The sequence below is a fragment of the Bos javanicus genome, chromosome 22 (assembly GCF_032452875.1).
Source record: "Bos javanicus breed banteng chromosome 22, ARS-OSU_banteng_1.0, whole genome shotgun sequence".
Classification (NCBI taxonomy): domain Eukaryota; kingdom Metazoa; phylum Chordata; class Mammalia; order Artiodactyla; family Bovidae; genus Bos; species Bos javanicus.
This window is the reverse complement of record NC_083889.1, coordinates 5,317,167-5,331,467: the sequence shown is the minus strand read 5'-3', so window position 1 is coordinate 5,331,467 and position 14,301 is coordinate 5,317,167. Positions and strand designations below refer to the sequence as shown.

Genomic DNA, 14,301 nt, shown 5'->3' with positions numbered 1-14,301 from the left:
ATATTAGTGTCTAATAAGAAGACAAAAACTGCACAATAATTTGAAGTGGGAACATGAAATATAAAGAATTATAGTGCTTGGGACTTCCCTGGCGGTCCAATGGCTGAAACTCTGCAGTCCCAATGCAGGGGGCCTGGGTTAGATCCCTGCTCTTAGAACTCCATCAGAACCCACATGCCGTAACTAAGACCCAGTGTAGCTAAGTAAATAAATTAAAAAAAAAAAAAAAGAATTATCATGCTTGCTTTAACAGCACATATATTAAAACTGGAGTGATACAGAAAAGATTAGCATGGTCCCTGTACAAGGATGATATGTAGATTTGTGAAGAGTTCCATAAAAAAAGAATTATTAACAGGGGATTGGAGTCATGGGAGATGCCTCATAAGAGAGAAGAAGAGATTTAAAAGTATAGAAATAGCAGATGATGTAGAGAACAGCCATCACTTCTAGAACTGAGATGGAGCATCAGACAAGAGCCCGCCTCTGCCCAGACCTGAGATCCAGAGTTGGTTGGAAAGAGTGTGTGTGACTCACAGGATGGCAGGCACATCCCCCAAGGTGTCAGGGCGGTTGGGTCTCTAGGAATCCACCAGCTGCAGTGCTGGAGAGCAGGACGCTGATTTCAGGGCACTGCTGAATCTTGGACTCACTCAAGCTGTCCAAGGCAAGTTCACCTAGCTGGTGGCCTTCCCGATGAGATCCCTGGAGGAGAGTGGGCAAGGGGAAAACCATTATGGATGCCCACCCGTGGCCAGGCCATGGTGAAGCCACCTCAGGGTGCGGTGCTGGGGGACGCTGTTGGGGCCACTTGGTGCTGGTCACCAAAACTGCTGGCGAGAGCCCCACCCACTGAAGAAGCCCCGTGAGATGAGCCAGGAGACAAGGAGGAGGCCGCTCCTCCTCCGTGTCCCTCCAGCACCCTCTGCTGATAAAGTCTCTGATAGGACCAGATGGCAAGGAGAAATATTTATAGTGTCCACCTCCATTATGGCAGGACATACAGAGAGGGTGGATTTGGAGCTGAGAGGCGATAAATTGATAACTGACATAAGTGGTATCTGGAACAAAATCCTTCGTTTACACAAAGACACAAATTCCTAGAATCTAGTGACAGATAATAACTCCATTTTTTTCTACTTTCTAATCAACCATAGTGACTTTATTTATTCAATAACAGATTTGTTCACATTAGATGATTAAACAATTTGAAGGCCAGGACATTCTAGTCTAGAAAAAACAAATTAATCATAAATTAGAAAACCAAGTATAAATTGTGTAGATTTGTAAAGACTGTTATAGTCTCATGGTAAATGTTTGTGGAAATTGACTAGAATTACAAAGTACTGCATTTTGAATTACTCTCTGTTTTGAAGACTTGTAGCTCCTTTTCTTTTTCTTTTTTTTTAATCTTTTGACTTTTTTTTGGTCAAACTCAATAAACCTGTTACTGACTTCAAAGGTGAAAGGATGATCAGATCAAGAGCTTATCTTGTTGAGCTAGGAATGTTTCTGGGTTATCACTTGTAATTTAAAATCCACTAAAATCCAAACTCTCTATAGTACCAGTTTTGATTTTAGGAGATGAGATGATAGCCGTTTCCTCTCTCTCTGAAATACTTTGAAACTTTATGCTGACACTGGTTATTACCTACAAACTGTGTTTGTGGTGGGAAAATGGAAGTCATTTCCGAAACTATCAGCACAAAGAATGCGATTCTGAGGAAGGTGCCAGGTGGGAGGGCATGACCCATGGTCTTTTCTGAGCACAGCTTGGGGTGTCTGAGTTGTCAGCCCCAAGGTAATGTCTGTTATCACCTGGTCATTGAGTACAAGTCTGTGATTGCCCCTAGCAGGCCCTGCGTTTATGTCTCTGTGAAAACAGCTGCCTGAAGCCCATTGTGAGACCTTATTCCACATTTAACCAAAGTATTTCTAATGGAAAACCAGATTACTGGGGAAAATAACTGGGCCAATTTAGACCAGAAGTTCTCAAACATAGATGATGTGCAGCTCACTTGAGGTCACCTGAAATGCTTCTCCTTAAAAGTTAACTTATTAACTAATTTATTTCTTTGGCTGCATCAGGTCTCAGTGGAGGCACGTGGGCTCTTTCGCTGTGGTGCGTGGGCCCAGTAGTTGCAGCGCTCGGGCTTAGCTGCTCTAAGGCATGTAGGATCTCTCCGCCCATGGATCGAACCCATGTTCCCTGCACTGGAAAGTGGATTCTCATCCACGGAACCACCAGGGAAGTCCCCTGAAATGCTTCTGAAAATGCCAGTTCTTCAGCCATTTCTGTGATGGACTGAATGGCACTCTGGGGGTGCTGAGCCCAGGGGCTAAGTGTGCACTGTGAGCAGGGTCTCTAGTGGACTTACACCCCTCCCCATACTGATACCCGAGAGTCAGGAGTCAAGGTGATGCTCTTTTTTTTTTCTTCTTTTGATGCTGTATTGATCAGGGTCACAGCAAGGCTGGTTAAGTAAAGCCCAAGTATGTCATATGTTATCAACTCACAGGTAATCGGTGATTTTGCATTCGTCCAGTATAGCAGGAAATAGAAGACAACTTTGGCTACCTTAAATAGAGAAGGAGTTGTTGGAAGGAGATGTGGGAGATAATAATCAGTTTTCAGTTCAGTTCAGTCGCTCAGTCGTGTCTGACTCTGTGACCCCATGAACCGCAGCACGCCTCCCTGTCCATCACCAGTTCCTGGAGTTCACCCAAACTCATGTCCATGGAGTCAGTGATGCCATCCAACCATCTCATCCCCTGTCGGTCCCTTCTCCTCCTGCCCTCAATCTTTCCCAGGATCAGGGTCTTTTCAAATGAGTCAGCTCTTCACATCAGGTGGCCAAAGGATTGGAGTTTCAGCTTTAACATCAGTCCTTCCAATGAACACCCAGGACTGATCTCCTTTAGGATGGATTGGTTGGATCTCCTTGCAGTCCAAGGGACTCTCAAGAGTCTTCTCCAACACCACAGTTCAAAAGCATCAATTCTAAAAAAAAAAAAAAAAAACAAAAGCATCAATTCTTCAGTGCTCAGCTTTCTTCACAGTTCAACTCTCACATCCATACATGACCACTGGAAAAACCATAGCCTTGACTAGACGGACCTTTGTTGACAAAGTAATGTCTCTGCTTTTTAATATGCTGTCTAGGTTGGTCCTAACTTTCCTTCCAAGGAGTAGTGTCTTTTCATTTCACGGCTACAATCACCATCTGCAGTGATTTTGGAGCCCAAAAAAATAAAGTCTGAAACTGTTTCTGTTGTTTCCCCACCTATTTCCCGTGAAGTGATGGGACAAGATGCCATGATCTTAGTTTTCTGAATGTTGAGCTTTAAGCCAACTTTTTCACTTTCTTCTTTCACTTTCATCAAGAGACTCTTTAGTTCCTCTTCACTTTCTGCCATAAGGGTGGTGTCATCTGCATATCTGAGGTGATTGATATTTCTCCCGGCAATCTTGATTCCAGTTTGTGCTTCTTCCAGCCCAGCGTTTCTCATGATATACTCTGCATAGAAGTTAAATAAGCAGGGTGACAATATACAGCCTTGACGTACTCCTTTTCTTATTTGGAACCAGTCTGTTGTTCTATGTCCAGTTCTAACTGTTGCTTCCTGACCTGCATATGGGTTTCTCAGGAGGCAGGTCAGGTGGTCTGGTATTCCCATTTCTTTCAGAATTTTCCACAGTTTATTGTGATCCACACAGTCAAAGGCTTTGGCATAGTCAATAAAGCAGAAATAGATGTTTTTCTGGAATTCTCTTGCTTTTTCGATGATCCAGTGGATGTTGGCAATTTGATCTCTGGTTCCTCTGCCTTTTCTAAAACCAGCTTGAACATCTGGAAGTTCATGGTTCATGTATTACTGAAGCCTGGCTTGGAGAATTTTGAGCATTATTTTACTAGCATGTGAAATGAGTGCAATTGTGTGGTAGTTTGAGCATTCTTTGGCATTGCCTTTCTTTGGGATTGGAATAAAAACTGACCTTTTCCAGTGCTGTGGCCACTGCTGAGTTTTCCAAATTTGCTGGCATATTGAGTGCAGCACTTTCACAACATCATCTTTTAGGATTTGAAATAGCTCCACTGGAATTCCATCACCTCCACTAGCTTTGTTCTTAGTGATGCTTCCTAAGGCCCACTTGACTTCGCATTCCAGGATGTCTGGCTCCAGGTCAGTGATCACACCAGAGGGACAAACGAGGGCACCTCTGGGTGTTTGCGTGTCAGGCACTATAACTAATGCTTAGTTAGATCTGCATTGGATCAACTTCCAACTTAATTGTGTTTATTCTTGATCTTGTGCTCATCCCATATCCAGAGGAAATAGCACTCTCTGGGTACACTAACGGAGAAGAAAATTTCCCAATAAGCTGTACTGAAAGTAAGGCAGGATGGATGTCTAATCTATCAGATTCTGGCGTTACCAATGTAAGACACATATGATGACTCAGAGAAACTAGCTGAGAGTTGAACTGCATTCTAAGATTAATTAACAGCTTTCAAACTTTCTTCCTCTTCAGCCTGAATATGCCAATATTTGCTTTTGGTACATTCCACCGAGCCTCAGACAGATGGAGGAAGGACCTGAGTTCTGGGCAAAACTTCATTTGGTGAGTAATAAGCACATCACATCTTTCCTTCCGAAGAAGTAGATCCAATGCCTGTTGTCTGTTGAGCCTGTAAATAATTCCAGACTGGCAAGATCTTCTTGAAGTTCTAGAGAGGTGGTTCTTAGTGCATTAAAAGCTAAGCACATGCCAAACAGTTGTAAGCATTATTTACGTTTGACCAGCCAACACACTTGACACACACACACAAATTCAAAATAATTGTGCTATTTGCAAAATGGTTGTAGAACGTATGCAAAGTTCTAATTCTCAGTGCGCTTCCAAGCATGTGATCTGGCAGTGGCTGATGTCGTAAGACGCGTGGCTTCTTTCTTCATCGCCACTGGTATTTGTCTGTGACTGTGCATCACCTCCCTAGAAGGCAACCTTAAAGTCTAAATCTGCTCCCCTTCATGAATGTGAGACTTTCTGTTCTTTCTGTCAACAAAGACCCTGCATCTTTTGCCCAAGGGACTAACGTGATAAAAAAGAAAGAGATGCCGGCAATGAACGTCAGCTCACCACTGAACTGAATATGCTGCAGGGAACCTTCAGGGAACACAGCTGGGGAGGGCTGGCCGTCCAGAGTGAGGAGAGGCCTCGGGCGCTGGGGGCTTCTTGTATCCCTCCTGCACCTCCCCCAGCATGGCCCCTCCAAGGAGCATCCTCCTCCTGACCCACGTTTCCAAGAATTCTGAAGTCTCCCAAGTCGACCTTCCATGACCCCACCTTCCCGCTGCATGGACGGAGTGCAGATTGAATTGAATGAGCATCCCCTGAGCACTCTGTGCCCGTCATGTAAAGGGCAAGTTCTTGGGTCCCGTCACGTCAGGAGCCCTGTATCCCTGTATCCCCTGCCTGCTCCCTCTCCAGCACAGTGAGCTAGCTATATGTGCCTGACTGTAACAGCTCCTATTTGCAAACCCCTCTCTGCCCTCAGTGGGGAAATCAATGATAGTTTTAATACCTTCGATAGATGGTACCCCTTCTCCTTGCCCTCTAGAAGAAAAGGGAAAACTTTCCAATCAGGTGCTCACTATGCCCGGCCCAGGAGATACACACGTAAGGGACTTGGTCCCCGTCCTGGGAATCTCGTATTCTAGGAGACAGACGAGTAAAGACACCGTCACAAGGGAACTCATAGGTGCCTAGATGGAGAGAAACCCTATAAAGGCAGAGAGAAAGGATATCACCCTAGTGTGTGTGACAGAAGATCCGAATCTTGAATAGTAAGTAGCTGCCGGTCAGGTGGGTTCCAGGAAGAATCACAGCATGATGGCCCAGAGGCTCGAGAGAGGAGGGCGTTGTGGAAAACCAACAGAGTGGGGTGAGGGGCAGGCGGAGGGCAGGATGAGAGCAGCGGGTGAGTGGCATGCGCAGATGGAGGCCCACCTCCCACAGCGAGGTGCTTGGGATTTGTGCCTAGTCAGGTGGGGGTGGGACAATCGTGACCTTTAAGCCATGGCCACCTGGATCCTTACCTGCCACATCTTCCTCTGCCTCTGGTCACTTTCTGTTTATTCGTGGCTCATTTCGTCTCCTGCAGGGTAGCACAGTAAATACCCAATATATAAATACTCTACCTCTCCTTGAACCTGCGATCAGGTAGCAGAGATAGGGAGAGATGGACAGAGTTACCTGTGCCTTTGCCTAGACAAGCCTTCCGTGGGCCACTTCAGGCAGGATCTGGCTTGCCTTTCACACATCACACGGTGCAAATGAGAAAGTACTAAAGACTACATTTCAGACGGTAAGTGACTCAAAAAGAAACAAGAGCTTAATGGTGTGAGAATTTAATCGTGATGTTTGCTTTGATGGAATGCATCAGGCATTGTTTGGTGATGTGGGGGATAATTGCTAACAGCTGAGAAAAATATGGTGGCCATTCTTCTCTCTTTCTGATTGTTAAGATAAGCACACGAGAAGGTGATGTTCATCTTTTATGGACCATTGCACGGACACGGATCAGGACAACTAAATAGTCCCTTTTATGTTTGGGGATACCGTGGCCTCACTCTTCCTTTGTTTAAAGAAATATTTACATGACCTAATCTCAGAAAATTTGAAATCAAGGTGGGTATATAAGCTAAAATCAGATAAATCAGCACATAATACAGTTTTAATCTTAATTGGAAATTGAATATGAATCGGGGTCGTCTCTTCTCCCTGCAGTTTTTGCCAGCATTTGTGCTCTCGTGATTAACATCCATGAATCTCCATCCTTTCGTTTTGGAAAGGCTTTTCTGCCGGTTAGAACCTTGGGGCCCTTGCCCAGTCTAGTATCATCCAATTCTAATTGTTCTGGTTTCTTCTGATTCATAAACACGTATGTTGCAGATGAATCATCATGGGTGCTCGTCTAAGTTTCCTTTTAGCCTCTCTCTTGTCGTGGATGTGTGTGAGTGAATTCGGCAAGGCAGGGAGGCATATATATCTATTGATGATCTATGCGATTTCGTGCTTACTGTAGTATGAGAATGCAAGCGTGTGATTTATAACCTGGAGTGTACTTAAAGCACACTTGAAATTTGTTTCGGGGTTTATCTTGGTTGGAGAATCACAAATAAATAAACAAACCAAATAAGGCTTTGCCCGCCCGCATCAGACTCGTGTCAGACGGAGCTGTCAGAGTTCAGCATCAATGGTGTGAGAAGTCTTCCCTGTGGCAGGAGGAGGGGAGGAAGATTATTTGGTAATGAATCTGGAGTGTGAGTGTGTCAGTGTGTAAGCGTGTGTGTGTGTGTGCGCTCACGTGCACGTGTGAGACGGTTGTTGAGAACGCACTCTCCTGCTGCTGTGACAGCCCCTCTCTGACCCTGCGTATCCGCTGAGTTCAGACTCCTTATGAAGTTGTCCTCCATTAGAGCTCTTCTTTTTGCTTTGTTTTTTCAGGCATTGCGGCCTTCTAGGTCTTCATTAGTTCCCCAAGCAGATTGTTCTTGCATCTTTTCTAGTGTCTGTCTCCTGTTTATTTTTTCTTCTCTCCACACAGTCATACCTGCTGCCCTGTTTTATCTCCTTATTTTCCTCCTGAAGGCCTCTGAATGCTTTCCTTGTTCTTCTAGTCAGAGCTTTCCACCCAATCGACCACCAACCACTGTTTATAATAAATTCTGTTGATGTTCTCTTTATTCTCTGAAGATGAAACCAATAGAAAATAAGGCCTACCTACATGGAATTTTGTAAAAGGTATCAGAAGGCGTTACTGGTCATATGAAGGAATAATAATCTTTAAAGATATGTATTTTATTACATAAACATTTGGCACAACAATATTAGAAGATGTGAGGCAGTGATAGGATCCTTACATATCCTCTTAGAATCACTATGAATATGAATCTTAAAAGTTATTGCTGATGCAAATAATAGGAATGGGGTGATGATATTGGAGACATAATTTTCTTTTTTTAAATTTTATTTTTGGCTGTGCTGTGCGGCATGTGGGATCTTAGTTTCCTGATCAGGGATTGAACCATGCCCGAGACACTGGAACTACAGTCTCAACCACCGGGCCACCGGGGAAGGCCCCATAATTCTCAAAACAAGACACACAATTCTTGGTAAAGCATTGAAGAAAATGTTTTCCCTTGATTTACATGATAGTAGAAAACTTGGTGTTTTTTTAAAACGGGCATAGAATAGTTTGCATTTGCTTGTGAAACAGGGTTCTGGTAACCATAATCTTGGGCTCCTGCATTTCCAGCAGGACATTTGAAAGTCCTGCAGGATGTGGGGCAGCTCTGTCTGGCTCAGGACCACTCTGCACATGGCAGGGCAGCTGGCATCTGGGTGCCCAAGTGACTGAACACCAGTAGCAACCCCCAAAAATCAAGAAAACCAAAAGCATCTGCCTGAATTCCCAGAATATTCCCTGGAGGTGTAGTACCATTCCCCTGAGAATGACTGATCCACAGGATACAATCTAGTTCATTCTGCTTGGCATCCAAAGGCCTCCTTGTCTGATCCTTAGGCATTAAAATAGCAAGACATTTTTAAAAACTTCAATATTCAGCTATAGAGAATTAGTTCAAATATAGAATACAATTTATATGAAAATTTGTAGTGTATAGACAATTAAAATTTTGTTCCAGAATAACATATTCATAATTTGTTATTAACTGGAAAGATAAGTTATAGAACAGTCACTATAGTATGATGCGGGAGAAGGCAATGGCACCCCACTCCAGTACTCTTGCCTGGAAAACCCCATGGATGGAGGAGCCTGGTAGGCTGCAGTCCATGGGGTCGCTAAGAGTCAGACATGACTGAGCAACTTCGCTTTCACTTTTCACTTTCATGCGTTGGAGAAGGAAATGGCAACCCACTCCAGTATTCTTGCCTGGAGAATCCCAGGGACGGGGGAGCCTGGTGGGCTGCCGTCTATGGGGTCGCACAGAGTCAGACACGACTGAAGCAACTTAGCAGCAGCAGAACAGCAGCATGATGCGAATTTTGAAAAATTACTGTTTGTGTGTGTGTGCTCAATCACTCAGTCGTGTCTGGCTCTTTGCAACCCCTATGGATTGTAGCCCACCAGTCTCCTCAATCCATGTTGTCCAGGAGAGAATACTTGAATGGGTTGGCATTTCTTCCTCCAGGGGATCTTCCTGACCCAGGAATCAAACTTGCGTCTCCTGCTTTGGCAGGTGGATTCTTTACCACTAGTGCCACCTGGAAAACCCATAGTTTGTATATATATAGATACTCATGTACATATGAAATATTGTTTATGTGGTTAGGAAAGTGACCGACAATACACACCAAACTATTTTAGACATAGTTACAGGTGATCTTCCTCTTTCTTTTCTATTCCTCTGTAATATCTTAATTTCTATAATCAGTATATATTGCTTTTGTGAAAGTAATAGTAATGACAGCAACAATAATAGTAAACCAAAGTATAGACCCACTGAAGGCATAGAGTTTCTTGAGTGTTTATCCAGACAAAGGCTATCCAAGTTTTGGCCATAATCTTGTAATGGGAAAAAAATTTTTAATTGAGTATTTACCCCAATATGTATTAGTTGTTTTTAAATTATCTACATGTATTAATTTTTTAAATTTCCTTTTATTTATTTGGCCACATGAGGTCTTCATTGCGGCACTCACAATCTTCTGGCACGTGGACTCTCTAGTAGTGGAATGTAGGCTTAATTGGTCTGCGGCATGTGGTATCTTAGTTCCTGACCAGGGATCAAACCCACATCTCCTGCATTGCAAGGCGGGCCACCAGGAAAGTCCCCTACATGTATTCATTTAAAAAATAGTATGTACATTTAAACAATACACAAAATAAGTATTGGACTTCCCTTGTGGCTTAGCTGGTAAAGAATCCACCTGCAATGTGGGAGACCAGGGTTCGATCCCTGGGTTGGGAAGATCCCCTGGAGAAGGGAAAGGCTACCCACTCCAGTATTCTGGCCTAGAGAATTCCATGGACTGTATAGTCTGTGGGGCCGCAAAGAGTCGGACACAACTGAGCGACTTTCACAATTGTCAGAGAACAAACAAGTGTTTTTAGGAATGGATTTAAAATGTTTAATTACTCAGAGATGCTCTAATCTTGTCTTCTTATACCAAAGGGATTGTCTTGTTTGGAGACCATGACTATCCCATAGTCAATCAATTCGTTTGCAAACATTTGAGTTCCCTTCCCACTTCTCTTTTTTTCCTCTCATCTCCTTGCTGAAACACACATTATCTGCACTGATTTCAGGTTCAGAGACAGTGCCCCTGGGTCCAGAGTGAGAGCTTTAGCAGGGCTCCCAGGGCTTCTAAAGGCTGCCTGCTCTGTGGGCAAGAACACGTCACTCCCTAAGGCAACTTGCTTTCTTCTCACTCAGTGACTGGGTAGGAGGGGAAGGGGAGCTGGGGAGAGGGAACAGAGATGAAGCTGAAACCATAAGACCCAGGGAATGTAATTGAAACCTTGTCAGTTTGTTTTATTTCATCTTTACTCAGTGCTCTGATGCAGAAGATTTCCTCTTCTGTCACCGTTTCTTCAACAGCTCTGCATTCCACCAACATAATTTACATTCTTAAAAGTAATTAATAAAGTGTTTTTTGTAATCAGGCATGGTCATTTCAACATTTTTTTTCACTCACAGACCTGCAGATTTGTGACTAATGTTGGACATTTATAACAGGCTCCTTTCTCCTCAACAGTCAGTCAGTTCAGTTGCTCAGTTGTGTCAGACTCTTTGCGACACCATGAACCGCAGCTCACCAGGCCTTCCTGTCCATCACCAACCCCCGGAGTTCACTCAAACTCATGTTCATTGAGTCGGTGATGCCATCCAACTATCTCATCCTCTGTCGTCCCCTTCTCCTGCCCTCAATCTTTCCCAGCATCAGGATCTTTTCAACTGAGTCAGCTCTTCGCATCAGGTGGCCAAAGTATTGAGTTTCACCTTCAACATCAGTCCTTCCAATGAACACCCAGGGCTGATCTCCTTCATAATGGACTGGTTGGATCTCCTTGCAGTCCAAGGGACTCTCAAGAGTCTTCTCCAACACCACAGTTTAAAAGCATCAATTCTTCGGCACTCAGCTTTCTTTGTAGTCCAACTCTCACATCCATACATGACTACTAGAAAAACCATAGCCTTGACTAGACAGACCTTTGTTGACAAAGTAATGTCTCTGCTTTTCAATATGCTATCTAGGTTGGTCATAACTTTCCTTCCAAGGAGTAAGCATCTTTTCATTTCATGGCTGCAATCACCATCTGCAGTGATTTTGGAGCCCAGAAAAATAAAGTCAGCCACTGTTTCCACTGTTTCCCTATCTATTTGCCATGAAGTGATGGGACTGGATGCCATGATCTTAGTTTTCTGAATGTTGAGCTTTAAGCCAACTTTTTCCACTCTCCTCTTTCACTTTCATCAAGAGACTTTTTAGTTCCTCTTCACTTTCTGCCATAAGGGTGGTGTCATCTGCATATCTGAGGTTATTGATATTTTTCCTGGCAATCTTGATTCCAGCTTGTGCTTCATCCAGCCCAGTGTTTCTCATGATGTACTCTGTATATAAGTTAAATAAGCAGGGTGACAATATACAGCCTTGACATACTCCTTTTCCTATTTTGAATTAGTCTGTTGTTCCATGTTCAGTTCTAACTGTTGCTTCCTGACCTGCATACAGATTTTTCAAGAGGCAGGTCGGGTGGTCTGGTATTTCCATCTCTTTCAGAATTTTCCACAATTTATTGTGATCCACACAGTCAAAGGCTTTGGCATAGTCAATAAAGCAGAAGTAGATGTTTTTCTGGAATTCTCTTGCTTTTTCAATGGTCCAGCGGATGTTGGCAACTTGATTTCTGGTTGAGGACTAAATCATTTAGAACCTGCTTGATGGCTTTGTTGTTTTATTGCTTATTTGGTGGTGTAACTTGATACGGCACTCTGGGTATTTTTGGAGGGAATCTCCTGTTCTCCCTGGTGGGTTTCCGATGAACAGCATTTGAGACAATGAACACTGGGGAGGGTCATGAGCTTCCAAGGACACCCAGTCCCCGGTCTGCGGCAGGGAGGGCCTCGGTGTACTGGCTGTGCTTCACTTGTTTCCGCTGTGTGTGTGCATTCGCATGAGTGCATATGAGTCCCGACACATTTTGAAGTCTTCTGTGTATTTTGAGGACTTGATTTTGATTTTCTTTTCTTCATCATCTGTGACATTGGCTTATCAATCACTCATTCTTTGACTGTGAACTAAAAACCCCTGTTTCTTTAAAAGCATGATAGTGTTTGTTTTTTTTTCAAACATGAGTTTCTTTTTTAACCCTGTGATATAGAAATTATAACATTTTCAAAAATCCTGTTTACTACTGGGTATCCATTTTAAAGCCAAACTTTAAAAATCATATTTAAGAAAATTCTAATATAGAAAGGAGAAGGAAATGGCAACCCACTCCAGTATTCTTGCCTGGAGAATCTCAGGGACAGAGGAGCCTGGTGGGCTGCCGTCTATGGGGTCGCACAGAGTTGGACACGACTGAAGCGACTTAGCAGCAGCAGCTAATATAGAAGTGTCTTGAAAAGAAAGTGAAAGTCATGTCCGACTCTGCAACCCCATGGACTACACAGTCCATGGAATTCTCCAGGCCAGAATACTGGAGTGGGTAGCCTTTCCCTTCTCCAGGGGATCTTCCTAATCCAGGGATCGAACCCAGGTCTCCCGAATTGCAGGTGGATTCTTTACCAGCTAAGCCACCAGGGAAGCCCAAGAATACTGGAGTGGGTAGCCTATCCCTTCTCCAGCAGATCTTTCCAACCCAGGAATCGAACCAGGGTTTCCTGCATTGCAGGTGGATTCTTTACCAACTGAGCCATGAGGGAAGCCCAAAATATTTCTAAGTGTAACTTGAGATGGTGTCCTTCTGATGATAATACTCTATTATGCTTGCCTGCATGCCTGCTTAGTTGTTCAATCATATCTGAGTATTTGGGACTCTTTGGACTATAGACCACCAGGCTCCTCTGTCCATGGAATTTTCCAGGCAAGAACACTGGAGCAGGATGCCATTTCCTCCTCCAGGGGATTTTCCTGATCCAGGGATTGAATTTACGTCTCCCGTGCCTCCTGCATTGGTAGGTGGGTTTACATGCTGAGCCATCAGGGACAGATACTATATCCTCTTTCCCCAAACTATGAAGACCAGGGATAAAATGCTCTTCTCTTAGGTATTCTCTCAGGGAAACATGTTATTTTGTACAATCTGTCAGATACTCTGTTAGTTATAAGCAGTTTCTTCTGGGTCATCAGGGGTCAAGGAGCCTCTTAGTCCCTTGCATGCAGCCTCTTCAGAGTCAGCCCAGGAGGCTGGCTGCCGCTTCTGCTGGAGGAGGTGGGTGCTTTGTCGTGCAGCTTTGATGCCTATCTCTCTTCCCTGTTGTCTCCTTATGGTCTTTCTAAGTAGCTCTCCTTTGTCAGGTCAATACAGTTTCAAGCAGTTAAAGGTTCACACAGCTGCATGTTGGGGATGTGTGTATAAAGGGGAGGTTCACATGAGTTGTCCTTTGTATTCAGCAGCACTTTACAACATGTAAAATACATTTGTCAAAATGGTGTTGTTAATTTATTTCATACATTGCTTTCTGGTCTTTAAGCATTATTTTCAGACATATAGGGAAGAGTTTCCCCAGATTGTTACTTGAACCACACCCCTCCCCCAAGAAAGCCAAACAAGTCTAGATATTCTCAATAAAAAAAATTATTTTTTTCTTTCCTTTATTTTTCTCCCCACGTTTAACAGTTTCTTATGTTTTTGTTAGACTTTTCTAACTGACTATGCAAGAAGTTCTGAGTTTTTAATTATCTTTTGAAAATTTAAGTTCAGAAAAATGAAGCCGGTGTCTCTAAAGGCTGGGGCTGAGTCCATGGGCCCGAGGTCAGGACAGGACTGTGTCTGAGAGAAGAATGTCCGTGGGCGTGGCCTCTGGCAGCTCACTCACTCCAGCACACACTTGTCCACTTGTGACTGGCTGATCCATGGGGTACTCAGGATAGCAGTAACGAGAAATGAGACCAGAGCACACAGCCGCGGCCACATTTCCCGAATCCCTGTTCGTGCCTCGGGTTTGGTCTTAAGCACACAGTCATACATATACTCTGTGTGATGGTGGGAGGATGACTGGCCTGGTCTGTAACATTTGCAGATGAAACAAGTCGATCACTTAAAC

At 43.8% G+C, this 14,301-nt stretch overlaps 1 protein-coding gene and 1 non-coding gene across 4 annotated transcripts in view; both read left to right on the top strand.

Annotated features, from left to right (window-relative positions):
* Nucleotides 1-14,301, top strand: part of GADL1 (glutamate decarboxylase like 1) — a 194,317-nt gene that overhangs the window by 120,126 nt on the left and 59,890 nt on the right. For all 3 annotated transcript variants that reach the window (XM_061395727.1, XM_061395728.1, XM_061395729.1), the window contains exon 14: nt 4,535-4,624. In XM_061395727.1, the coding sequence (XP_061251711.1) occupies nt 4,535-4,624 (90 nt within the window). The remainder of the gene's footprint in view (nt 1-4,534; nt 4,625-14,301) is intronic.
* On the top strand, nt 242-344 carry LOC133235803 (U6 spliceosomal RNA). The gene has a single exon (XR_009732667.1). It is a non-coding gene; the product is annotated as a U6 spliceosomal RNA (small nuclear RNA).